General features: G+C 57.8%; 8 protein-coding genes across 9 annotated transcripts; 5 read left to right on the forward strand and 3 right to left on the reverse strand.

The window, feature by feature from the left end:
• The first annotated feature begins 3,210 nt into the window (after positions 1 to 3,210).
• Positions 3,211 to 4,137, forward strand: CGR1_2 (rRNA-processing protein cgr1). The gene is made up of 3 exons (XM_047982046.1): positions 3,211 to 3,328; positions 3,390 to 3,535; positions 3,593 to 4,137. Exons 1-3 carry the CDS (start codon positions 3,241 to 3,243, stop codon positions 3,731 to 3,733), a joined length of 375 nt encoding a protein of 124 aa, XP_047838007.1. The 5' UTR covers positions 3,211 to 3,240; the 3' UTR covers positions 3,734 to 4,137.
• A 217-nt stretch (positions 4,138 to 4,354) lies between these two features.
• Positions 4,355 to 5,910, forward strand: JDV02_001146 (uncharacterized protein). Of its 2 annotated transcripts, XM_047982047.1 has the most exons (3): positions 4,355 to 4,822; positions 4,890 to 5,776; positions 5,815 to 5,910. In XM_047982047.1, exons 1-2 carry the CDS (start codon positions 4,413 to 4,415, stop codon positions 5,527 to 5,529), a joined length of 1,050 nt encoding a protein of 349 aa, XP_047838008.1. In that variant the 5' UTR covers positions 4,355 to 4,412; the 3' UTR covers positions 5,530 to 5,776; positions 5,815 to 5,910. The 2 variants fall into 2 exon arrangements, with proteins under 2 accessions (XP_047838008.1, XP_047838009.1); XM_047982048.1 differs by lacking the exon at positions 5,815 to 5,910 and having other exon boundaries at positions 4,355 to 5,680.
• Positions 5,911 to 7,933: 2,023 nt separating this feature from the next.
• JDV02_001147 (uncharacterized protein) lies at positions 7,934 to 11,138 on the forward strand (the record flags this gene model as incomplete). Its single annotated transcript, XM_047982049.1, has 7 exons — positions 7,934 to 8,069; positions 8,145 to 8,374; positions 8,436 to 9,033; positions 9,092 to 9,222; positions 9,276 to 9,529; positions 9,584 to 10,427; positions 10,491 to 11,138. 7 exons carry the CDS (start codon positions 7,934 to 7,936, stop codon positions 11,136 to 11,138), a joined length of 2,841 nt encoding a protein of 946 aa, XP_047838010.1.
• Positions 11,139 to 11,924: 786 nt separating this feature from the next.
• On the forward strand, positions 11,925 to 14,220 carry SDH1 (Succinate dehydrogenase (quinone); the record flags this gene model as incomplete). The annotated part of the gene is made up of 6 exons (XM_047982050.1): positions 11,925 to 11,969; positions 12,067 to 12,121; positions 12,188 to 12,261; positions 12,327 to 12,655; positions 12,714 to 13,937; positions 14,001 to 14,220. The coding sequence occupies 6 exons, from the start codon at positions 11,925 to 11,927 to the stop codon at positions 14,218 to 14,220; spliced, it is 1,947 nt and encodes a 648-aa protein (XP_047838011.1).
• A 195-nt stretch (positions 14,221 to 14,415) lies between these two features.
• On the reverse strand, positions 14,416 to 16,197 carry JDV02_001149 (uncharacterized protein). Its single transcript, XM_047982051.1, has 2 exons — positions 15,976 to 16,197; positions 14,416 to 15,862 (listed from the first exon to the last, which is right to left on the reverse strand). The coding sequence occupies exons 1-2, from the start codon at positions 16,094 to 16,096 to the stop codon at positions 14,724 to 14,726; spliced, it is 1,260 nt and encodes a 419-aa protein (XP_047838012.1). The 5' UTR covers positions 16,097 to 16,197; the 3' UTR covers positions 14,416 to 14,723.
• Positions 16,198 to 18,938: 2,741 nt separating this feature from the next.
• JDV02_001150 (uncharacterized protein) lies at positions 18,939 to 19,418 on the reverse strand (the record flags this gene model as incomplete). The annotated part of the gene is made up of 1 exon (XM_047982052.1): positions 18,939 to 19,418. The coding sequence occupies one exon, from the start codon at positions 19,416 to 19,418 to the stop codon at positions 18,939 to 18,941; it is 480 nt and encodes a 159-aa protein (XP_047838013.1).
• Positions 19,419 to 20,790: 1,372 nt separating this feature from the next.
• PR1_1 (Cuticle-degrading protease) lies at positions 20,791 to 22,098 on the forward strand (the record flags this gene model as incomplete). The annotated part of the gene is made up of 3 exons (XM_047982053.1): positions 20,791 to 21,069; positions 21,143 to 21,841; positions 21,904 to 22,098. The coding sequence occupies 3 exons, from the start codon at positions 20,791 to 20,793 to the stop codon at positions 22,096 to 22,098; spliced, it is 1,173 nt and encodes a 390-aa protein (XP_047838014.1).
• A 132-nt stretch (positions 22,099 to 22,230) lies between these two features.
• On the reverse strand, positions 22,231 to 24,587 carry JDV02_001152 (uncharacterized protein). The gene is made up of 6 exons (XM_047982054.1): positions 24,372 to 24,587; positions 23,980 to 24,318; positions 23,438 to 23,923; positions 22,951 to 23,372; positions 22,689 to 22,900; positions 22,231 to 22,625 (listed from the first exon to the last, which is right to left on the reverse strand). The coding sequence occupies exons 2-6, from the start codon at positions 24,142 to 24,144 to the stop codon at positions 22,357 to 22,359; spliced, it is 1,554 nt and encodes a 517-aa protein (XP_047838015.1). The 5' UTR covers positions 24,145 to 24,318; positions 24,372 to 24,587; the 3' UTR covers positions 22,231 to 22,356.
• Positions 24,588 to 24,625: the final 38 nt, after the last annotated feature.

Raw genomic sequence — 24,625 nt, forward strand, 5'->3', positions numbered from 1 at the left:
GGATCGTAACCGCACCGCAAGGGGGCGGCGCCATTGGCGGCTGTTCATTCGAAATGCGGTATTGGCTGACGGGACTTTGGAGAACGTTCACTGCCACTCCGGCGAACTGACGTGCCCGATTAGTTCACGCGCAAGGACACTCGCCAACACTCGGGGTGCCGCAACCTGCCCCCCCGGCCGTCCGTTGATGGACAAGCGGCTCATTGCAACCCCCCGGGGTGGTCTGGCCCCTGGCGTCTGTGCCAGTCGGTGCAACCCAGCTGGAGCATCTGATTTGCCTGTGGCCCTGGTCGGCCTGCCCGGCCGCCTCCCCTGTCAGGCACGCCCCCATCCCCCCCCGACCAACGCGGCATGGCCGCCCCCCCGAGAAAACAAGCCCCCAGCACAAGGATTGGATGGACGTGAGCATCGTGGGATGGCCTTGTTCATGCAGAGACGAGGGGGTTGGCTGGCCCGGCAACAATGCAACACGGGGCAGACCCCTCCGCATGACGGACATCATCCATCCATGCGTGCGTCTTTTTGCGGCTTGGCGGGCTAACCTCCATGCAGCACCTCAGCTGTCGATGTTTCGTCTTGACGGGGCAAAAGACACGAGGTGCAGCAGAACCACCGTCCGCCGAGCACAGTCGGCCTTTGTGCGTCTGTGCCGACTGCTGGAGCAAAACGTTGAAATCGTGGCGGTAGGCTTTTTGGGCCTCACGGCGGCATCTCCGCCTAATCATTCTGGCCGGCCGCCTCCCGCCCGCCAATGGCCAGCCACTCCGGGTACTTTACGTAGCTGACATGTGCCAAACTCGCCTGCCACGAAGCCTCTAAAGTTAGGTTAGCAATGGCAGATCGGATCTCTCGCCGCATCGGGTCTTCTGGACCATTTGCGTGTGAGTGTGAGTGTGAGTGTGTATGTGCGTGTGTGTGTGTAGTGGTGGTACATGTCAAGTACCGAGAATTGGAGCGTTTGTTCCGCTACGGGCTGGGCAGCCGTGCCTCGGATTATCAGTTTTTCTGCACGAAATACAGTACTGTACGAAGTACTTTGTACCGAAATACAAATACGGTATTCCTCCACTCGCGGTGCGAGACGGTATGCGGCAAATGCTCCTCACGACGCCGTCAGGCACATACATCTCAGAGACATGGCTGACTGACACCCCACCGACGCTGCTGATGTGAGCGACGACGTCCAGGTTGCCATGGCTCAATGCTGCGCCTGTCTTTTATGCGGAGTGTTAATCTTTCTTTTGCTGCATCCCTTGCCTCGGCTCTCGGCTGAGATGAGGATCCTGCCTTCATTACTATCTCCGTCTACTTGCTTGTTGCGGGGTTATTAGCTCGCCGAGCCCGCAACCGCTGCAGAGCCCAAGTCTATCTTTGATTGCAGTGACGTGTAGCAAAGGTGGCGGCGATGAGGCAAGGCGAGTGGCCCAGAAATGGCCGCTCCAATTGCTCGATGCAGATGCCTGTGTGTTATTCCAAGCTGATGGCTGTCGCAGGCTTAGGTCAAGTCGCTGTACCGGGCATGCTTGGTGCCTACCTGGCATTAGTCGAGTTGCGCCTGCCAGCTCAAGCATTGCAGTCCATCGCTACCGAGGCGCCGCTAGGGCGGCAAGCCCGCCAGTGCAACCACCGCGGCCGGCGAATGTAGCAGGGTGAACGACTTGCTACGTCGCATCGGCTTCCCCTGGTAAAGATCGACAATGCCACTGGTGGCATAATCACAGGACATGCTGAAGGGAGGCGTTCCTGTGCGATGGTACCTTCTATTTCTACACATCTGACATCGTGTAGTTGGAAGCAAACCAAAGCCCTTACTTCCCGTCTCCCTCTGCTCCCGGGACGATGCACGCGGCGGGGCAACACTGAAGCCGCAATTATGGCCGAGGTTCCCCATGGGGACTGACTGCCTTGGATGACATAGCCCACGCATCGGCTAGGAATCGTCTCGTACTGCCAGCAGCGAAAGGTGTAAGTGGCGGGCACCCTGAAGTTGGGCAGCGACGGGCATGAAGACTTGTTCTCGAAGCCGTGGTTGCGCGTCGAGCTGTCGCTGTTAGCCCTTGATTGTTTCAACATCGTGCTGGTGCCCGGCAGGGCGGCGATGACGACGCCTGGACCGTGAAAAGGGACACCATTATGTCTCACGAGCCCTACCACAGATCACATCTTTGGTGCACAGACTGATATTCCCGGTCGCTGCTTCCAAGCTTCACCAACCAAAGGGGGTGCGACCAAAAGCTTGAAACAGGGACACGACGGCCATGGGCGGCTTTGCGGACGCTCATGCCTAACCAGCAAGCACCTAATGAGCTGTCCGGCTGGTCAGAGCATTGGTCCCCTGCGCGAAACAAGCATCGGATTCGTAGCCTTCGCCTTGCGCTATGCGTCTTGGTTACAAACTCAAGGCTCTATTCATTCGATAACCCAACGACAACGCCTCTTCCAAGCCACGCCGTAATCAATGGCGTCTCAAGTTAATACACATAAACCGGCCCAGATGATTAAAAGGTACTTCGTACACTCAGAAAACAATCCTGGACAAGCATATGTACGCTTAGCGAGATGAGGCTGGGCCCCAAGACGTGTCGCGGATATTGACACAGGTGGCGATCTGAATCCATCTCATCGCGAACTGCGTCAAGACATGTCATCTTTCCTACTGACGGTGTTTCTGACGCCGCAAACTGGACCGGGTGCATTTGATGCGACGGCTCTGCGTGAGAATTTTGCCAATTCTTTGGCCTGGTGCCGCCATGATGTGAAAGTTTAAAAGTTTCTCTGCCACGGATCTTAGATGATGGCGTTGTGCGCGATGCCGATTTCCCCACTTCAATCGCCTTATTAGTATCTAGGCAGGGAGACGAGCAAAATCTTGAGCTATGGGCCATTGTGAGGTTGCGATTGAACATGGTCTTGTCTGTTTGACTAGGGTGGCACCCAAAAAGCGCCAACAGGGACGAACAAGGTGTTGCGCCACAACATTTGCCACCAGAATTCGGGCCTCACGCTCCAGCTTCGGCGGTCCTCTAAGGACCACATCTTGCAGCCCTTCGCTGCCTAGACCCGATCTTGCTCCAGCTAGTGGGGCTGTCAGCCACTGCAGAGCAGACTGTGCCTCGCTCACCGCCCCTGCCCCGCCGCCCCAGACCATGGCAGAAAGATTTTTGGGAGTCCGCGCGTTGTCCGCCAATGCGAGGACAAGAGTAAGCTTGACAAAAGTCGTCACGGATTCACAACAGCAAGATGGCCGACGACGAGCAAGCTCCGACACTTGTGTCGGTTGGAAAGCCGGCTAAGCCACCGGCCAAGTCGCTTGGAATGCGCAAGAATGGTACGAGTCCTCGATAGGTGACTCAGTCTGACGTTGGCTCTGACTATCTTATCGTGCGCAGGAAAGCAATGGCATCCTCCCAAGAAGGCGTTTCGGCCGACTGCAGGTCTGACAACGTACGAGAAACGGCAAAAACAGCGCGCAGAGATGGCACAAATGAAAGCGAAAGAGAAGGAGTTGAAGGACGAGAAGGAAGAGCTGCGTCAAGTATGGACCCACGAGAAGAAGTGGCCGAGGCCTCACTGACCCGATTTTGCCCTGCAGCAACGCATTCAAGCTATTCGAGAGAAGCGAGCTAAGAAGGAAGAGAAGGAGAGATACGAGAAGATGGCCGAGAAGATGCACCGAAAGCGAGTCGAGCGGTTGAAGCGCAAAGAGAAGCGCAATAAGCTTCTCAATTCATGAGGGAACGGGGCAGCAGGGGCCGATATTGCGCAACAACGCACACGTCTAGGGTTGCGGAAATGAAAAGCGACACTGCCACGAGGAGACGGGGCAGGGACGCAGAGGCCCTCGTTTCGTGGCATTGGAAAAAGCTCTACGCGAGCTGCGCTTCGGACCTGTGAATCTAGGTCATCGACGATGGCACTTGATTCAATGTGGCTTCGTGTCGCCAGCCGTAAAGTAGACGCGACTTGGCGCGCGGGCGACGAAACCTCCGCGATACGAAACTTGGTTTCTTTTGCTGTTGGCATGAGGGCGTTACGGAGCATGGGGCTAATGATATTGCCGTGTCTGGGGCTGCATAGCCTCAGTGATAGTTGTTGCAGGTCGAAATTTAGCGTCAGAGAATAAGCAAACCATTGAGCTTTCTGGTACGACAGGCATTTGATTACTCTTGGGTCTAAATTGCTCACTCTCAGGCCATGTGACATTTGCTGGGCATTCAGAAGGCAGCATGTGAACCAGAGGCGATCCAAATTCCACCACCAATCATTGCTCATCCGACGCACAGCTCCACCCCGTGCTGTGGCTGGGATTCGGTGTCGGCATTTCCGCCCCACGGCGGCTCTCGCACCACTTGGACCTCGCTTCAGACGGCGCTGCTTGCGTCACGCGGGAGACGCATCTCCCAAGCACGCCGATGGCGAACTTTAATGGGCCGCTTGACTTGCCCGCGTTTACCTCTCCTCCTCGTGAGGGGCGGCACCGGGTCAAGAGGTCCGTAACTGAGTCCACATCGCCGGGCGGCCTTCGTCGTCGTCCCCATGACCACGCTCGCCACGGTATTCACCACCACCAACACCAGCATCACCACCGCCACTTTCGCCACGACCGCGATGAATTCATTGTATCGGGTGTCAACCCGCCGCATCTGACACGACACTCCGCAGATATGGCCCGCCCAGAGGCCATGGTCCCGACCTTGAGCCCGGACCAGAGTAGGAGGGCTAGCTTCTTAGTTTCTGGGGATGACGATACTCGGGTCGAAACCAAGGAGAGCAGGGCGGCGAGACTGCGGCTGGAGAAGCAGAAAGCCGCGCTTCGGGCCGAGTGAGTCTCATTTCCCCGCAAACATTCCGTATCGCATCCATCACAGCTAAGCAGAGGCACCGCCTAGAAACCTGAGGAGGTCCCTCGCAGAGCTCAATGGATTCTCAACAAACATGACGAAGCGACTCGACGACACGTACTACGCAGTGCTAGAGAAGATGAGCACGTTACAGACTACGGTCACTGCCCTGAAGGACTTGGCGGAGTCGTCGCGCGAGATCTGCGATGGGTTCGACAAGGACTCGCGCGAGCTCGCGGACGACATTGTTGGGCAGCTTGTCGCTGTCGGGCAATTCGACGAGCAGCAGACGAGGATAGTGGGACTGCAGAATCGGATAAGTGACGGACGCGCCAGGGTGCAGACCCTCACTAGTCGAGTGGACGCCGTCAGGGAGCGCATAGAGAGCTGGGAGCGTGCCGACAAGGCCTGGCAGGAGAGGACACGCAAGAGGCTCAAGATCATCTGGTCCGTGACTTCCATCGTGGGCATCCTCATCATCGCCCTCGCGCTTGGCGTCCACTATTCCTCCGTTCGGCTCAACAGCGCCGATCAAGGTGAGCTCAGGGATACAGCGGCCCCTGAGTGGCTGAGCGAGTCCAACTACACTCGGCAATCGAGTGAGAGTGGAGGTTCGGGCGGGAGAGCGCTGTTTTGGAAGACGCCCTTGCATGATGGTGAGCGGCTACGAGCGTTCGATGAGCTGTGAATGGGATTCGCCTGTTGTCTTGCGGCTTGTTTGCGAACCAGATGCGTATGGCATATGCCCGTACATTCAGTTCCAATGATACCCCAATTCTTTCTTGAACCATGTGTATTGTTCGTTGCCTTGAGCTTGCTACGCTTGCGAAAGCTTGATGGTGTTGCTCGATTACTTTCTGCCCGCACGTTGGGTTGCTTGGGGCTCGAAATAGGACAAGTTGCGGAGCGCTTGGCCTGCTGTCTGTCGTACCCATGCGGGCGAGCTGAGGCGTTTTGGATATGTGCATGCCAGACATACTCTGACTTACGTGTGCAGCCGCCTCCCTTCGTGGTTGGTACAGACTCCGGCAGTATGCGAGAAAATTGCCGATTAAGGGCATATTCCTGGGTCTTCGCGGTGTAAGACTCATCGTCTAACCCCGGAGGGCAGTGGGATTATGCGCACTCCATCGTCTTGAGGTGGGCATGCGCGGTCCAATGCATGTCGTGGAAATGGAGGAACTTTGTACATTCGCGCTAGTCCATCTTCAAACTGACTACAAGGTGTTAGTGCGGCGACGCCGACACGAGCTACACAGTTTCTTTTTGGGTCAAGCCCTGGCCCGCCTTACAAGTGCCATTAGCGGCAAGAAACGTGCACACCACAGTATGGAGAAGTATGTATGTTTGGGAGGGGAGGGCGCTTTCTTTTTGCCTTGCGCTCAACTTTGAAAGATAGTGCGAGAAGTACGAAACACGAAGCACGACGTGGGTACCGTCGTGAGAGCTCAGGGGGCCATGTTCAACAAAGACGGTCGGGTCTGGCAAGCATCCAATTCTTTGGAGAACAAACGAGACGGCGGACCATCACGTCAAGGGGACACAAGAACGAAATATGTCGCACGGATCTTGAAAGGGCCTCTCGTCAAAGCCCCGGATACGTTTCGGCGTTCGCTTTTGTGCATAGGCACCAGGCGCGGCGACCGGCCACGGCCAGCAAGTTGGCTAACACACACGCGTTCTTGGTAACTAGCTAGATAGCTCTCACAGACGCGGCAGGTGGGTAAATGTGCCTGGCCCAGTCCAGTAGCCTGCACGCTTGCGTGTTGTGTTCGAAGTGCCAGGTGCAAAGCTTGGCGACGACCTTGGCACGGGCAGCCAAGAGTCGTTCGTTTGCGTGCTGGAGAGCGGTTCTGGGCCGGGGAGTCATGGGAGTGTTTGGCGAAGAGTTCGGGCCATGGCCGACGATGGGCTGCCGAACTGCGAGACGCACGAAAAAGGAGGGGCCCGGCCGCATCCCACCAAGGCGCACTGCACTGCCCAGCGCCAAGCGATCAGTGGCCCTTGGTACTAGATGCTCAACGTTTCTTGGAAACAGTGCCCCATGCTGTGGGCATGAAAGGGGTGCCAAGATGGGACGTCATGCGACTTGCCAGCGGATAACAAAAGTCAGGACTTTGAACTGATTGAACGCCTTCTACGGCAAAGAGCAGCATGCGGGCGGGTCGTTCTGCGGTGCCTGGTTACACTCGACGGTGTAACACCGACCCCGTGGCTGCTGCAGACTCCCGATGGAATATCCAAGGGGCACCGCCGGGCGGGTTCCTGGGCGAGGTGCAGGCCGGATCTCGACTGGGGCCTGGCAGGGGAACAAGCTGGGGGCTGATTCTCCGAGGCTGGCTTGGCTGGCTGACGAGGAATGGAACATGCTCCCGCCCGCCAGGACCAGACGGAAGCCCACGTCACGCTCATGGCGCTCCGCCTCCCGCCCATGTTGGGCCCCGTCCAGCGGATGGGGACCCCTGAAGGCGCGCCATTGATGCGCCAGACGTCAGATTGCGAGGCCCCAGGCTGGGCCCATGGCATTCATGGATTTCGTCACACACTCATCAGCCGCCGGCTCCAGCCCCGGGGCGCGCGCGCGACCGTGCATGCACGGACGGACGACAGGGCCTCGTGGAGGGGCTGAGGCTGTGAACGTGACGAGGCATACGTGCTGCGCTTCGTCTTGCATCGTCGCCGCCGTCAAAGCAATGCGTCGCAACCCGACCTTATACAACAGCTTGCCTCCCCGGTGGTCCTCCGGTCGAGCCCATCGCGTTCACCCTCTCAACGCCAGCCTGTCCCTGCGGTCGCTTCGTCGCTTGAGGTACGTGCTTCCATTCACTCCCGGGTGCAGCCTTGGGGGTCCCCGTGGCGCTGAGTATCCTGCCAGGTCGAGCTACAGCCACTACCTACCTTACCGCCCCGCCGAAATAACTCTATAAGCGCTGCGCCTGGCTCACGTCCGTCATCGCCCGGACAGACCCATACCCGCCGCACCTCGCACCTCGCGGACGGCAGCTTGCTTCCTCCCCATACTCAAAACCTGCATCGCAGTGCGTACGAGGCGTGTCAAAGCCGCTCGTGCCTTTCTGTCGTATCGCTTCGCCATGGCATCTACCGGCAAAGGCGAGAACGGCGTGCCCGTCGCGGCTGACACGACCACGTCGCTGCCCCTCCGCACCAACAGCAACCCCTCCGCGCCGCCGCCACCAGGAAATGCCTTGACTGGCAAGCAAGAACATTGTCCGTTGCCTCGAGCGATTGAAGAATGCGCCAAAAGAAGGGGGCAGCCTGCTGACACGATGTCCTGTTGACCAGACCTAAAACGCGAGCTGATGTCCCAGCAAGTCAAGTGGGAGATCAACGAACTCAACTCCCCTACGGCGCTCCAACGTTTTGGCGCACCGTTTCGATCTGAGCGTGGCGAAGTCTCTCCACAGGAATCGGAGCTTCCCATACTTCGATACATATTCGTTCACCATGTTCGCGACTTTCCCTTCCTTGACAAGGCGAGGGAGAAGGAGTTCTGGCAGGACAAGCTGCAAGTGGTACGATCGTCCCACCCACTAACTGTCGTTGTCGTCCACCTATTTACGCACATACATGCAGTTCCTCGAATCCTTTGCGGGGAAGCAAATATCGTCGTCCGAGGATCGCCTCGAAGAAACCAAGCGCCGCAAGCTCGCCATCAAGGCGCAGAAGCTCGTCGAGCTTATGATGGTGTCAGGCATTCCCACATCGTCCGGATTCGAGGAGCGCATTCGTTTCAGCGAAATCGAGATTGTGGACAGCAATGCAATCGATACCGGCGTCCTGCATACCATACCGGAGGGTAACTACATCAACGGATGGGATGTCAACGTGGCGGGTGCCCGCGTCACCCAGGTCAAGCGGAACATACGTTACCACAAGCATGCCGAGTTCCTGCTCCGAATAAAAAGAAAAGGAGAGCTGGAGCATTTTGTTGGACGCAGATACGGAGATTTCGCCAAGCTTTCTAGGAACCTGAAGACGGAACTCCCGGGGAGGGTCCTGCCGCAGCTACCTAAGAAGAACAAGTCGAGCTCGACGGCGTCTGGGGTATTTTCGGCTTTCAGCAATGGCGACGATTCCGATGCCTCTTCGATATCATCGCTCTCCACCCGCTTCACGGGGGCCGTCCAGGACTCCACTGAGGGCAGCTCGTCCCTGCTCTCCCCTTCAGGAGGTAAGATGTGCTCGCGGACCTCTGGGCAGGAAAAAAGATTATTCTCACACAGGCTTAGGAATCTCCTCGCGCAAGCCAGGGTCCATTACCTCAGCCAGGTCCATCGGATCGAGGGCTTCCCCACGCCCCTCGGCAGAGAGCCGCCGCAGCCCGGGTACAGGACCTGGGACCCCCGTGGCCAACGAGGAGGTGAGCGACTTTGTGATACCCACTGACAAGTGTTTGTTCTCACATTTGCGCAGACTATCGTACTTTGGCGCGAGAATCAACGAATCTCGCTGCGGGCATGGATTCGGTCTTTGCTTCACAACCCGCAAGTAGCTAACACCAAGGCTATGATGGAGTTCCTCAGTGGCAATCCCATCACCCCGACTGATGAAGATGTCGACGATATAGTGCGGCGGAGGGCGATCGATGAAAAGCGCATTGAGGAGCAAAAGAAGTTTTATGAGATTGCCAGGAAGCGAGCAGCGGAGCTAGACGAGTATATGGAACAGTAAGTTGACCGGCGATACCTGTTGGTGACTTGATTTCACTGACTTCATCCTAGATTTCGACGCGATATTGTGGAGAGCCACGGCTTGACTATGCTTTTCAAAGAGATCAAAGAAAAGCCGACAATCGACGATCTCAGTATTCAGTATCGAAAATTCGCGGAATGGCTTCGCATTGAGATTGCTGCAGTTATCTACCATCTCTTCCTCGCAGAGGACAACTCGCCAGAGATGTTCGCCCAGGCAAGGCGCATCCACTCACTCATCCCGTATTCGGTCATCAAGAATGTCATTCGCATTGCGAATCCGGCGGCTGTTATGTCGGGCATCCTGGACATATTCCTCGCTCAGCCCTTTGGTGCCAGGTCGCTGATGCAGCGAATTTTCTCTTTGACGCTGAACGACGGCATAAAGAGCTTCCAGAGGTCAATTGACACGTTGACCACCAAAATTGGCGACCCTGTTTTCACGGAAAAGATCCAAAAGTATACCAACGCCGAAGAAGAAGTCAAGATGGCCATCCGTGAAGAAGCCGAGAGCGAAGACATCGACATTATCGTGGCCATTCTGCGGTCAGATCTGCTTGAGCCAGAGCTGACGGGCGAGCAGATTCAGCGCCTGTTCAATGCCTATGTTGCGTTTAACAACGCTGTCGAGAATATCGATGAGGAGCTAAAGCAGGGTGCTCAGCTGTTCTCCTACTTGAAACAGCTTCTGAAGCTGTGCACCAGACAGCGCGACAAGGCCATGATGCTCAACCTGATTGAAGAGCCTGTGACCTTGCAGCTGTTCCGCGACCTCTTCACGATCTTCTATGAGCCCCTTGTGCGGGTGTACAAGTCTGCCAATGTCTATAGCAGTGTGACAGACTTTGCCGTCTTTATCGATGACATGATACAGGTGGGTCGAAAGCGATACCTTGTCTGACTGATCAAGGCACTTGCTAACTGGCAATGTTCACAGGTGGTCGACAAGTGCAGAGAGCAGGATGCTTCAGCAGACCCCAACCAGACGGTTCAGGCGTTCATAGACCTGTGCCAGAGGCACGAGCACAACTTCTACAAGTTTGTGCACGAGGTGCACACCCACGACAATGGGCTTTTCACGCAGCTCATGGGCTGGATAGAGGGGATCTTGGAATTTCTTCGGAAGGGTCCAAACAACGGCAAGTTGAACGTCAACGCACTTTTCGAAGGCGGTGCCAGTGCGGGTATCGTAGATAAGGAGAAGGCGATCGAGGAGATCAATGCCTTGATCGCGTGGCAAGAGGCGCGCAAGAAATGGCACAACGACAAGACGCGCCAAAAGATGGCGGCCGAAGGACAGCCCGGGGGCTCTCTGGGCGGCCTCGCGATGAACTTCGACTCCACCGACTTCGGCTTGGACGGGCAAGACCTCCAGGACATGGCGTACGACGATGGCTCCGAATCAGAGGACGAAGCCGAGGAGGATGACGAGCTCGACCCTATTGAGGCGGAGCGCAGGAGGCGAGCGAAGCAGCAGGACCGTCTTCGGCGGTCGGCGGGCGAGCCTGCGAAGCCTCCCGTGTCCGAGGTGCACAAACTAACCGACAATTTCTTGGTGATGCTACGGGACGTGCTGGCAGACTAGAGGCGGTTCAATGGCCACGGCGGTAATTCGGCACAGAGAATACTACGCTGAGAGACGGTCTAGACAGAACAGCATCGTCGTCGTCGTCGGCGACGACGGTTGGGTAGAGGGGTGGTTTGAGGATAGATGTAACCGAGCCATATGATGTTGGAACTCCTGCATTGAAGCGAATGCATAGGCGCCGCATTACAAAGCACAATGACCAGGTCTGCATGTCGTGTCTATGACATGCTCGTTTTGTGGCGACGCGGCCGCGGAATTGGGGCGCCAGCTTCGGGTGGTGTTGTGGGGCGACCGGCTGGGCGCTGGAGCGCCTTTCCATGTGACGAGGACGGAAACGCGAGCTGAGCGTGATGCAGTTGGTTGCGCGAAAATGTCTTTTGTGCCTAGCTGGAATAGAGGCAGTCAACGCTGCACGGCTGAACGTAAATGTGCACGCCACGGTCATGTATAATAGAGCCGCGCTTGGTTTCCTGAGATGCCTGTCAAACCTGCGCCAGCAGCATTGAAGAGCCCCGGGAGCTGCGCAGGCGCGCTGTAATGCTGCGAGGCGAACCTAGTAGGCTATTGCATGGGCGAGGGCTTATATTGGCTGCGCGCTGATTGGCTGGATGAACCGAGGAGCCGAGCAGCAATCGTCCCGACGGAGACCCAGCGCAGACAAACGTTGCCGCGAGAACAATCGTCCGCATCATCGAACGACGTTCCAACCCAGACACCAATCCATTCGTCAAGCGCAGCACCGTTGCGGATGCAGCCTGCTGGTCTTCCGGACTCCTGTTGACGATGGCTTCTTCCATGGCTCTGAGGAAACTGGCCTCTGGCTCTGCTGTGCGTCGCCCGCCCTCCCTCCGGTCCACGTCCTCCTCGCGGACGTCGAATAAACCTCTTGTCCCGCGACAACATTGACTGACCCGCGCCCTTGCAGTTTTCGCGGCTGGCGAGAAACCAGGTCAGGGCCTTTTCGACTACGCGACCTGTCGGTTAGTGCTCTTGCGTCGTTGAGCGCCCGCCCGCCCGCCCGCCCGCTGACCTCGGCATAATTGCAGCACGAGTTATCTCGAATGGCCCGCTGAGGGCCAAGGAGGCCTCCCCTTTCCTGAGCAACAAGTACCCAGTAATTGTACGCCTTGAACACAATTCCAATACGGTTCAGACTCCCTCCAAGCCCAAGCTGACCGACTGCAGGACCACGAGTACGATGCAATCGTCGTCGGTGCCGGTGGTTCCGGCCTGCGAGCCGCGTTCGGTCTTGCCGAGGCTGGCTTCAACACTGCCTGTATCTCCAAGCTGTTCCCTACCCGAAGCCATACAGTCGCCGCGCAGGGTGGTATCAACGCTGCCCTTGGCAACATGCACGAGGATGACTGGAGATGGCACATGTATGACACCGTCAAGGGCTCCGATTGGCTTGGCGACCAGGATGCAATTCACTACATGACCCGCGAGGCTCCTGCGTCTATTATCGAGCTCGAACACTACGGCTGCCCCTTTTCGCGAACCGAGGAAGGCAAGATGTGAGCTTGCCACAGATAATCAAGTCAATTGATATTCCCGACGACTAACTGGTTGCAGTTACCAGCGAGCCTTCGGCGGTCAATCCCAAAAGTACGGCAAGGGTGGTCAGGCCTATCGATGCTGCGCTGCCGCCGACCGAACTGGCCATGCTCTTCTCCACACGCTCTACGGCCAGTCCCTGCGGCACAACACCAACTACTTCATCGAGTACTTCGCCCTGGACCTCATCATGCAAGATGGTGAGTGCCGAGGTGTCCTCGCCTACAACCAGGAGGACGGCACCCTCCACCGATTCCTCGCCAACCATACCGTTCTGGCGACTGGTGGCTATGGCCGTGCCTACTTCAGCTGCACATCCGCCCACACCTGCACTGGTGACGGTATGGCCATGGTTGCCCGTGCTGGTCTCCCTAACCAGGACCTCGAGTTCGTCCAGTTCCACCCTACAGGTATCTACGGAGCCGGCTGCCTGATCACGGAGGGCGCTCGTGGTGAGGGTGGCTACCTGCTGAACTCGGAGGGCGAGCGCTTCATGGAGCGCTACGCCCCGACCGCCAAGGATCTTGCCTCCCGAGACGTTGTTTCCCGTTCCATGACCATGGAGATCCGTGATGGACGCGGCGTTGGTGCTGAGAAGGACCACATCTTCCTGCAGTTGAGCCATTTGCCTGCTGAGATTCTCGCTGAGCGACTCCCCGGTATCTCGGAGACTGCGGGCATTTTCGCCGGTGTCGACGTCCGAAAGCAGCCCATTCCTGTCCTTCCTACTGTCCACTATAACATGGGTGGCATTCCCACTCGTTACACTGGCGAGGTTATCACGGTCGATGGGCAGGGCAATGACAAGGTTGTGCCTGGCTTGTTCGCCTGCGGTGAAGCCGCCTGCGTTTCCGTCCACGGCGCTAACCGTCTGGGTGCCAACTCTCTGCTGGACCTGGTCGTCTTCGGCCGCGCCGTCTCCCACACCATCCGCGACAACTTCACCCCTGGTACCAAGCTCAAGCCGCTGGCCGCCGATGCTGGTGCTGACCACATCGAGGTCCTGGACAAGGTTCGCACCTCGGACGGCCCCAAGAGCACGGCTGAGATCCGCCTGGCCATGCAGAAGGCCATGCAGACAGACGTCAGCGTTTTCCGTACTCAGGAGAGTTTGGATGAGGGTGTTCGCAAGATGGTCGACATTGATGCGCAGTTCCACGATGTCGGCATCAAGGATCGCAGCATGATCTGGAACTCGGACTTGGTCGAGACGCTCGAGCTCCGCAACCTGTTGACTTGCGCGTAAGTCTGCTCTTGCGATTGCTGAGATGAAATGAAAATAATCTGACACATGGATCTTTGCAGCGTTCAAACCGCCACTGCCGCCGCCGCTCGCAAGGAGTCCCGTGGTGCGCACGCCCGCGAGGACTTCCCCGATCGCGATGACGAGAACTGGATGAAGCACACGCTCAGCTTCCAGAAGAAGCCGCACGAGAAGGTGGACCTGTCTTATCGCAAGGTCATTGCCACCACTTTGGACGAGAACGAGTGCAAGCCGGTGCCGCCCTTCAAGCGTGTATACTAAACGGGGCAGCTGAGGGCTTGGGGGGATCCTGTTTGACCCCGGATGCCTCAGACTGATGTGCAAAAAAAGACGGGACATGACGGCGCGTCTCCTTTGTTGTAAGACAGGCGATATCCGGGATTGGTAGAGGGCCGGAGGAGTCATTTGATTGAGTCGCCATGATGGATGTCGAAAGCATCCCTGGCCGTGTATGGCGCGGATGTGTACACGTGTAATTGAGCATGGGAGGAGCTGAGTTTCTGTAGCAATCTGAAAACAAGATTACAAGCAAGAGGCGCCATCGCTTTTCCCAACCACCGATACTAAAAGCTCTCCTCCAGATCGAAATGCCCGGCGGAGCGTTGTCTCACAGCATGGCTGGCTTCAACTGCTAGTTCTAGGCTTAGTGCCATCCTTGCTTTGCGGACATGAGCACCCCATCATTGGGCGAGAGACGGACGCCAAAGGAAAACCCGCTGTACAGTCCAATTTACTCCTACTCCCAAACGCCGCGAATCATCTGCTTACGAACTGTCATCGGGCATCGGTGTGAGCTGGGCCTTGATATTGGTTAGCTGCCTAGTGTGGAAACGCTCTCTGTTCTCCAATGCAACGATGCGCTCCTGGAGCTGGGCGATACGTTCGTCCTTGTGCTTAAGCGAGGCGCGAGCCGAATCCCGGCCCATCAGGAGGCCCCTTGTGCGACGGGCCGACGCAACGAGCAGGTCTTGCACAGAGTGGAGGACTGCCGGGTCAAGTACGTTGCTGCCGCGAAGGATCGCCATGATCTCGTCCGTAGGATCGTGAGCGGGGTCGGCTGGGCTGCTGGACGGTGTTGTTGCTGACTGCTGCAGGCCGGTGGTCCTTGATGATGATGTCGAGGGGGTTTTTGCCGGCGTGGGGATGCCAGATACGGCGGTCGGGGTCGCCAGCTGCTCCTGCTGCTCGAACGAGACGGTCTTTTGGCGCTTGGTGCTAGGCCCTGTGAAGAGGGTGCGAGCGACGGATGGTGTGCGCAGACCCTGTTCCGCGTCGATGGCCCGATTCACGCTTGGGGTGGTGGTAAAGGTGTTGTCTGCCCTTTGTCGAACCTTTTCGGCGCTCCGATCAGCCAGATCCGCTAGCTGACGCTCGTCGTCCGAGTCCAGGTCGCTGAAGAGCTCTGCGTTGTCACCGCCGCCGTTTCGCGGCTCGAACGCGCTTCTCTTCCGCTTAGAAGGGGTGGGACATGGTGTCTCCATGCCCAGTGTATGAGAGCTGCTAGTACGAGGAGCCTTGTCTTCACCGCTGCTGCGACCGCTGCTGCGACCGGTCTGCTCTGTATCTGCACCTGCTACGGGCTCGTCAAGTCCCGGGTGCCGCTGGGTGGACGTGAGCTGGACTCCAAACGAAGTCAGGGGCCGCTGGGTGAAGCTCGGCGTTCTTGGCTTTGGCAGAGGCTGCTGCGCTTCGGTCTCCTCCACAGCGGCCAACGACACGCCGGCGCCGGCGCCGCCGCCGTGAGTACCCGATGGGAGCCCGTCCTCTCGGAGAGAGGCCTCGTCCCTCCAGAGGAAGAACTTGCAGAATGGGTAGGTTGAGCACGTCCAGAACAGCTTGCCCTTGTTGGGGGTGTCCTTCTTCACCTCGCGCAGGGTGGCCGGCTTGCGGGGCTCACAGTTGCCTGCTGCTCGTCAGCCATCGTTTCCCGCCTTGTAAGCTGGCAGCTTGGCCTCTGGGCCATTGGCGCTGCGCTGAACCATGGACAGTTTGGCGTTTTAGGGACGGTCGACTTACACCACCACTGGCCGTCTTCCCACAGCCCATTGAGACGCTTCTTTGCGGAGTGGGGCGTCTCGGTCGTGCTGGCGCGCCTATCTCGTTGGGGAGTCTTGGACAATACTGCCGCTGCGACCATGGCTCCTCCCGGGGGGCCAATGTGATGATGAGTGACAACGTGTTGCAGTCCTGCCGGGTAGAGTTTAGACTTGGGGAGCGTTCGGCCGGATGACGTTGGGGGGAAACGGTGGAGGTGGAAAGTGGGGACCTGAGCCGTGGGCGGCAAGAGCCGCTAAACGGGGTGGCTGGAAAGGAGGGGGGGGGGGCGGCTGATGAAAGAGTGAATGAAGAAGGATCCCTGCAGGCAGGCAGTCGCACGCTTCCTCGTTCCAGCCCAGCGGGCAATGGTTCGGGAGGGGAGGGTCAATGGACGATGGACAGTCAGTCAGTCCCAAGACCCTGAGCGCAACGTGGTGATCGTCTGTGAGGATCGTCATCATCATCAATTCTCGCCATGTTCCGGAGTTTCATGATCGACAAAATTACGGCCACGACTGCGGTTGCGACCCTGGCAGTCGAGAGTGCAACCACCATTGCGTTGATACCGGTCTTTTGACAACTGGACGAACGACGGCACTGCAGCAAGCAACGGCGACCGCAGTAAGCGCTGAACAGCTTGACGGGAATGTTCGATTCGCGCGCTCCCAACCCTGCAAGTTACGGGACTACTAGAGTTAGCATCAACCTTACAGCCTATCCCACGGCGGCCATCTGCCGCTTCAACTGGCGGTGGCGGCCAAGGCACTTGACCGCGCCCTAACCTCGGAATGGTAGGAGCCTCGTGAGGTCGTGGGTGGCTCTGTTTTGCGCCGCGTCCCTACGTCCGTGTCCCCTGGACAATCTATCTTCGAATTAGACGATCTTGGACGCCGCATCGCGTAGTGGGCACAGCAACCGCCGGCCGAGAGCGACTCATCAAATTCAGAAGTCTATTCAGGCTGCTGCTACGTGCCTCCCCCCACCCCAACCCGCAAAGGCCACACGGACAGGACAGCCCTTGCGGCTCTTGCGCCAGTGCGGGAGTTGGAGCCTGCGTTCTACGATGACAAACAACTCCATTGCCACGCAATTGATTATCACACCCAAGACGCAAAGCCTTCAGCTGTTGTTCTCCGCGACAAAACTCCTTGAGACCTCGAGTGACCGTCAGGAAGCGCCATGCTCCATCGCTCCGTGCCACTTTCCCCATAGGGAGCAGACAGCGAGTCCTGTCCAAGACTTCGGTCAGATGTCCCCGTCCGCCTGTGTGGCGGGGGGCGAGCTGAGCGGATAGTCTTTGGAATCACATGGATGTCTCAGGGGGTAAAACAGCCATCATAGCTGGCTGCTGCTTCGAGAACACTTTTTTTTTCTTCTCCTCGTCTCGCCCGCCGTCATCATGCCCGGTGGTGAGATCATGAGACCCTCGGAGGGGTTGACCTTTTGCCGCGTTCTGGATCGTCAGCTTCCTCGAGAGAGAGACCAGACTCGCGTCCGACAACTCACATGGCATACCTAGACCGCGGTCTTTGCGCCGGTGGATCATCAATTGCATCCAGTTGCCCGAACGGGATGATAAGACATGTGGGAGTGGGCGTCGACGCAATGCTTCCTGCACTCCGCGTTTTCTCTATTTTGAAATGCAAGGCTGGCTGCGAGCCTGCATACGTACGAATTGTCTTTGACTTGCATATTGCCTAGGTATACGAATAGCCTGGGCCGCGAAATAGGGGGCAGGACAGCCTCACGCGGGCCCGGGAGGTTGCCATGGCCAAGGGACTCAAGACAAAACGCTACAGACCATCGTTCGCAAAGTGTGCCAATGGGGCAGGAGGTTTCCAACGCGGCCGTTAAGGTGTGCAGATGGTTCTCGTAGCTGGAAAGACGGGGGTGGCATCGCCGTTTGATGACCGCATCATCGTCATCGACGGACGGCGGCAGTCTTCCGTCACTAGCGTCCAGCTACACACATCCAACCTGCACCGACTTGATGTATTGTACCCCTTGACGATTGCTATCCGCATGACAACTGCAGTCTTGGTAGGTTGGGGAAACACACACTCCCTCGCGCCGGCCGACACAACCATTAGGCGAAGCCCCAGAACATGAGGGCAGCCGCTTGGTTGGCTGGGGGGAACATGCATATCTTCATGGTTGGAGCCGGCGGCGGCTTCCCCTCCAGTCCAGCTTCTCTTTTAATCTCTTTCCTCTTTCGACGTCGTCGCCCGGCTTTGTCTGCGCGCATTCAATGGGTCGCGGCAGGGGCATGGGCATTCCGCCCTCCCGGTCGAAGGAAGCCCGTCCGTCTGGCTGGCCGTTCGCCTGGCATGCATCCCCATCTCATCCCATCCCATCCCATCCCATCCCATCCCATCCCATCCCAGGCCCCAGGACTATCTCTCCATCCGATTCCCCCCTTATCTCCCGCAAGGTGTGTGCGTCTCTTGAAACGCCTCTTCGTTGACGCCATCCAGATTTTTCCCAAGTTCCTACCCCGTCTACCCCTCACGGCGCCGTCATGCAAATAAGCTTTGAGGCAAACTCTTGTGTCTGCCTGTGCGCTCCCGGCCGAGTCTTCTCCACGGCTGGGTTGGCGTCTCCAAGGAGCAATTTGACGGCGACTCCCGAGGACCTCCCGATGATGAATATATTTAGCCAACGTAGCGCCGCCAAGTATGCATAATCAAGGACGTACATGTCTCCGGGGTTCTAAATCCGGTGGCCAGATCCGCACCCAATATATTTTATTAATAGGCAAGCTAGGCAGCGCAATTGCACTCCGCTTCTCCGGTCGCTGGGACGATAGTACGGACATGAGGGCATCCCAGCTCGCCACCACCCTCGAGACGACAGGTCTCCACCCCCCACTCCTCCTCCATCTCGTTCCCCCCGCACGGGACTGCAAGATTAGGAAGGCGGGTGCTCGGCATCGTGGTGGACGGTTACATTGTCTGGCGCTGGCTCGCCGTGGCAGAGGGCCAATATCCACGCAGCAGTGCCTTCGGCCGAATCATGCTGCCGGGGCATGTCAACGTCGGCCGCGCCGCAACAGCAGCTTCTTGAACCCGACCGACCTCGCTTACATCAACAACATCATCATCAGATGCCCAAGTCCATCCAGCATCACGCCCGCCAACCTGTTTCGCCGCCGCCGCCGCCGCCGCCGCCGCCGCCGACGTGGGCGCTTTAACGCTCTGAGGCAGTTGACTCTTGCTTGGCAGCCAAAGCTGGAAGCCTCGTCGAGCGGCAGTGGCCAAAGCTGGCGCCCCGGCGATCATGCCAGATCTGGACGGAGGAAAAGAACCGGCAAAGGCTACCACCACCCTTGTCTTAAAGACTATGCTGCTGAGCCCATGGCCTGGCCGGCCGTGCCGCGGGTAGACAACGTTACCAGTACTGTACATTGGAGCGGCCACAACCATGGTTCCCTCTGGGGCCGGGCCTGTCTCCTCGAGCTGTTCGCCCTGCGCTCGCACGACGAGGCAACAGAGTCAGGCGGTACTGGTAGTATAGCTAGGATGAGTTGGATGGTTGTTGCTCGGCGAGCCCGGCGCAGTTACGGTCGAGATGAGGCACCGCGGAGGCCCTCGAGGCACACACACACACCGTGGCGTCAAAGTCCGTCGAAGTCTCTTCAACCCGGCGGGCTCTAAGCTCGGGACGTTATTCGTTTGCCAGTCTACTACCCCCGACTAAGCGGTGGGAATACTACCATCTCCGGGTAGCAGTGGTAGTGCTACGACCGTGTCACATTGTGACGACTGAGCGCGCCTTCCTCCAAACTAGAGTGTCTGATGGATGCTGCGTAGACTTCGAGAAAGCCTTCTTCACTTGCTCGGCCTACCCCCGCTGTCACACGGGAGCTACGGACGGGCACAGCATGGAGAAAACAAAGACACACAAGAACCGCCAAGGATGTTGAAGCCGACAAATCCGCCGCGCCAGACTCACAAGCGTTGCAACACGCCACCGCCTAATCGCGCTGTGCAAGGCTCGCGAGTCAACCGCCATCACACACCCCGAAACGTGTGTAGACGTTGGGCCACTCCTTGCCTCCCCTGGCGCTTGAAGACGCCCCCCTCCTCCACTCTCATCGTCTGCCTGCCACACTTCCTCGGGCACCATGTACCCTCTGTGCCCATTTGTTCTGCCTACGCCCTCCTCTAGGTACATACGTGCCTTTGCCAAGCGCCTTGCTTGCTGACGCCCATCCTCCATATGCTCCAGCTCTCGCTCTGGGGCCCCTGAGAAATAGGAATGTCAACACGGCCCCGGGACGAATGAGCATGTTTCCTCCGTCTCGCCCCCAGCTTCGCGGCGACGTCTTGGGGAGGCGAGCTAGAATCCATACAGAAGTTGCAAAGTAGGAACCTTCTTCCGCGCGCAAGTGCCGTCTTGCCCGTCGGTATCATTCGCTCTCCCCGTTCACACGCGCGCGCGCCATACAGTACCACTTGACTCCATCCCCAATATGCCTCAAGCTTTGCTTCTTCCTCTCGCCTCCCCGACATCATCTGATTACAGAGCTGCCACTTTTGGAAGGTGACGATGGTCTTGTTCGCCCTCAAGTCTCAGTTGGCGCGCAGCAACAGCATAAGCCTCGTGCCCGATTTCAACGACCTTGACCATGGACTCGATATATAAATAAGGACAGTCGAACCCGCCATAATTTCATCTTTTTGTTCATCATCACCACTCAGACACCTCCTTCCCGCCCTTGGTTGCTGGTCTCAAAGACGCCTTCTCAACTCCTCGCCTCGTTGTAACAACTTGTCGCTGAACCCTGCCTTCACAATGAAGCTGTCTCTTCTCCTCACTATTCTCCCCGCCGTCCTGGCTGCTCCGGCCGTCAAGCGCGACGAGCCTGCCCCTCTCCTCACTCCCCGTGGTAACAACCAGCTCATCAACGGCAAGTACATTGTCAAGTTCAAGGATGGCATGACCACTGCCTCTGTGGATGAGGCCGTCAGCGCTCTGTCCCAGAAGGCGGACCATGTCTACAGCCACGCTTTCCGCGGCTTCGCTGGCCACTTGAACGCCAAGGACCTTCGCACCCTTCGCAACGACCCTAATGTGAGTCCCATCAGGCCCCCACCCTCCTTTCCTACTGTAGCGAGAGACAGGCGAGTGCTGACAGGACGGACAGGTCGATTACATTGAGCAGGACGCCATCGTTACCATCAACAAATACGTGGAGCAGAATGGCGCTACCTGGGGTCTCGGACGCATCTCGCACCGCAGCAAGGGCAGCCCCACGTACGCGTACGACGACAGCGCCGGTGGCGGCACCTGCGCCTATGTCATCGACACTGGCGTCGAGGCCTCGCACCCCGAGTTCGAGGGCCGCGCCCAGCAGCTCAAGAGCTTCATCAACGGCCAGGGCACTGACGGCAACGGCCACGGCACTCACTGCGCCGGCACCATTGGCTCCAAGTCGTACGGTGTTGCCAAGAAGACGAAGATCTTCGGTGTCAAGGTCCTCGACAACTCGGGCTCTGGCTCTTACTCGTCCATCATTGCCGGTATGGACTACGTGGCCAATGATTACAAGACGCGCGGCTGCTCCAAGGGTGCTGTCGCCAACATGTCCCTGGGCGGTGGCTACGCCGCATCCGTCAACCAGGCTGCCGCTTCCTTGGTTAGAAGCGGCGTCTTCCTTGCCGTCGCCGCTGGCAACGACAATGCTGACGCCCAAAACTACTCCCCTGCCTCCGAGGTTACTGCCTGTACCATCGGTGCCACCACTTCGTCTGACCAGCGATCCTCCTTCTCCAACTACGGCCGCGTCGTCGACCTCTTCGCTCCCGGCAGCAACATCCTGTCCACCTGGATCGGTGGCCGCACCGTAAGTGTTTGGCAGTCATTCCGCTTTCTAAGAATTTCGTTTTTACTGACTTGAATGACTAGAACACCATCTCCGGTACTTCCATGGCCACTCCTCACGTTACTGGTCTCGGTGCCTACATCGCTGCTCTTGAAGGTATCACCAGCCCCGCGGCCATTTGCAGTCGCCTGCAGAATCTCGCTACGAAGAACGTCATCAGCGGCATCCCTAGCGGCACTGTCAACTACCTCGCATTCAACGGCAACCCCAGCGGCTAAGTGTTTCATGAATGAGGACTCCTTGACGACCCTTATGTTAGCCATGGCTTTTGGGGCTCATCTATGGAGTGAAATCCTCAGAATGAAGGTACACATGTTACATGGAGCAGCGCTCTCGTCATGTGCTCTGAGCAGGAAGTAAAAGTGGACACATCTTTAACTAGCACTACCAATACATATATTATGAGGCCTCGAGTACTTGTCTCTCTTTTTGTGGACTCTTCGATGTGCCTGTTATGAGCGGCTCTTTTAATGGCCTCAGCGTAATTTGAAGCCACCTCGAGCCAGATTTTGGAAGACCCCCTCCGGGTCATATGCCGCACGAACCTTGCGCAGGAACTCCAGGTTGTCCGGGCCGTATGACTGCAGCGGAGTCTGATGAGGGGCTGCATAATTGATATACTGGAATTTCAGAAGCTGGTTTTTCGACTTTGCGAATGTCTCGACGCGAGATATCGCTTCCATTGCCTTGCTCTGGATAGTCTGCCTGGATGAGGAGTCGGGCCATAGGGCGGACAAGAGAAGGACTGCGGACAGTCATGATCAGCGGGAAACGTGAGGCTCAGGATCATTCACGATGAAATGCTTACTGAAGCCGTTGTCGCCCGCCCTAACACCAAGAACGTTGTCGCCCTTGTTTTCCGAGCGTGACAACATGGCGCCGGCGAGGGGTTCCAGAGCGACGTCCCAGACGACACCTCCTTGAGGGTGGAACGAGTACAGAGTGCCATTGAGCACCTCAAATATGTCGGCGAGGAGAGAGGTGGACGCCTTAAAGGTGGCAGTGGCAAACAGCCAATTCCTAAAACCGTAAGAGACAATACTTTGTTGCACGCCATCGCTTCGACTTACAGCGGAGGCGTTGGAGCCTCGTCAGCCAGCGTTGACAGGGATGTCATGGCGCTGCTGTTGGAGAGGCTGGGAATTGACAATAGATTGGAGAACACCGGAGGGTTGAGCACTGGCTTGGTATAAACCGCCGACGTCGACATCAGCCAGCGGCCGGAGGTCGAATTGTAGAGCAGACCCATCACGAGCGAGACGTAAGGGTCGAAGGAGCCCGAATCGGCAATCTCTGCGAAGGCCGAAAACACCGCTTCGCGCTGAGAGATGTCGTGAACAAGGCTGGTAGAAGAGATATTCCCCTGCGGAAACGTAGCAAGATCAAAGCGTGTTACGATGCCGAAATTATTGGCGCCGCCCTTGAGGGCGCGGAAGAGGCTGGGATGGGACGTGCGGTTAGCGTTGACGATACTGCCGTCTGCGACAACGAGCTGTCCGTTCGTTGGGTTAGTCTCTCATGTCTTGCCCGAAAGAAACAAATCAAACGACGCCATACCTCGAAGTTTACCACGTTATCGCAAGCCCAGCCGACGCGCGTGGTGAAGTGCGAGATGCCGCCTCCGAGGAGCAGGCCGCCGACGCCGACGTTGCCGTTGCGCCCGCCGGCGACTCCTACGCCGAGCGGATCAAGATGGCGATACACGCTGAGCCAGGAGGCCCCCGCGCCAACCTTGGCGACCGAGTGGTCGCTGGTTGTTTCGATGGAGGCGAGGCTCGTCAAGTCCAGAGTGACACCGCCATCGATGTTGGCAAAGCCTTGGGCAGGGCTATGGCCTTGGCCTTTGATGGCGAACTTGCAGTGGGGCACGGATTTTATGATTTCGATTGCTGTAGACACGTCCTGGGCTGTGGCTGGACGGACGATGCATGCTGGCTTGAGGTCGGACTCTTGGAGGGACCAGTATGAGGCTCCGGTGGCGTTGTACTGCGAGGAGGCCGGGAAGTTGACCGCGTGCGGGATGAACTGACCGAGTTCGCGACACTTGCAGATGTCAGTTGATCTCTTGGTGATCACCATGAAGCGCGGTATGTACGTACACAGTCTGTCGCTCGTGCGGCCTGGATGCTCAACGCCACAAAGGCAGAGTAGCCTGATGGCTTCATGATCGCTATGCTGATGCAAGTGAGCCGCCGATGCAAGACACACTTCCGAGAACAAGCAGGCACGCGTCCGGGAGAAGCATTCAAGTCGCCAGCGGCCATACACGTACGAAGTTATATATGCGTTAATACTCGCCTATTTAGTACGACTCCGTGGCCTTGCTGTGGCGGCAACTCGGCACCGCGAACCGTGCTAGTGAAGTTGTCGAGTCGGGCCGTTCCCCTTGACTCCCTGTCGTCGCTTACATGCTCCTCAGTTCGGCCGCGCGACTACTCCTTGGAGATGATGTTACTACTAGACTATTGATGCGACACTGGCGATTACCGACCTTGTGTGTCTGGGCCGTGGCAAGGACTCTTGCCCGCCAGATGTACAAGGTCAATTGACGACGCGCTCGGAGCCTCTCAGGCTCTCAAACCCCGTCAAACTGCCGCATCACCGTCTCCGGAGGTTCGGCCACACCAGCGGCAGTCCGGCCGGGGTTGGCGTTGATGTGCCCAATCAAGCCCCGGCCCTCGAGGCGTTCACAGTCCCCAAGCCCGGGGGGGGGGCAGGCCGGCTTGTCCCAAGGACAAACAAAAT

Source organism: Purpureocillium takamizusanense, chromosome 1 (genome assembly GCF_022605165.1).
Source record: "Purpureocillium takamizusanense chromosome 1, complete sequence".
NCBI classification, from domain to species: domain Eukaryota; kingdom Fungi; phylum Ascomycota; class Sordariomycetes; order Hypocreales; family Ophiocordycipitaceae; genus Purpureocillium; species Purpureocillium takamizusanense.

Coding starts and splice junctions, on each gene's coding strand:
- JDV02_001152 (XM_047982054.1), bottom strand. CDS start 24,144: ATGGCCGCTGGCGACTTGAATGCTTCTCCCGGACGCGTGCCTGCTTGT. Junction 22,901..22,950: donor GAGGCTCCAACGCCTCCGCT/GTAAGTCGAAGC, acceptor TTACGGTTTTAG/GAATTGGCTGTTTGCCACTG. Junction 22,626..22,688: donor GGCGGGCGACAACGGCTTCA/GTAAGCATTTCA, acceptor GACTGTCCGCAG/TCCTTCTCTTGTCCGCCCTA.
- JDV02_001146 (XM_047982047.1), top strand. CDS start 4,413: ATGGCGAACTTTAATGGGCCGCTTGACTTGCCCGCGTTTACCTCTCCT. Junction 4,823..4,889: donor AAAGCCGCGCTTCGGGCCGA/GTGAGTCTCATT, acceptor GGCACCGCCTAG/AAACCTGAGGAGGTCCCTCG.
- CGR1_2 (XM_047982046.1), top strand. CDS start 3,241: ATGGCCGACGACGAGCAAGCTCCGACACTTGTGTCGGTTGGAAAGCCG. Junction 3,329..3,389: donor GCTTGGAATGCGCAAGAATG/GTACGAGTCCTC, acceptor TATCGTGCGCAG/GAAAGCAATGGCATCCTCCC. Junction 3,536..3,592: donor AGAAGGAAGAGCTGCGTCAA/GTATGGACCCAC, acceptor TTTGCCCTGCAG/CAACGCATTCAAGCTATTCG.
- JDV02_001149 (XM_047982051.1), bottom strand. CDS start 16,096: ATGGTCGCAGCGGCAGTATTGTCCAAGACTCCCCAACGAGATAGGCGC. Junction 15,863..15,975: donor GGAAGACGGCCAGTGGTGGT/GTAAGTCGACCG, acceptor GACGAGCAGCAG/GCAACTGTGAGCCCCGCAAG.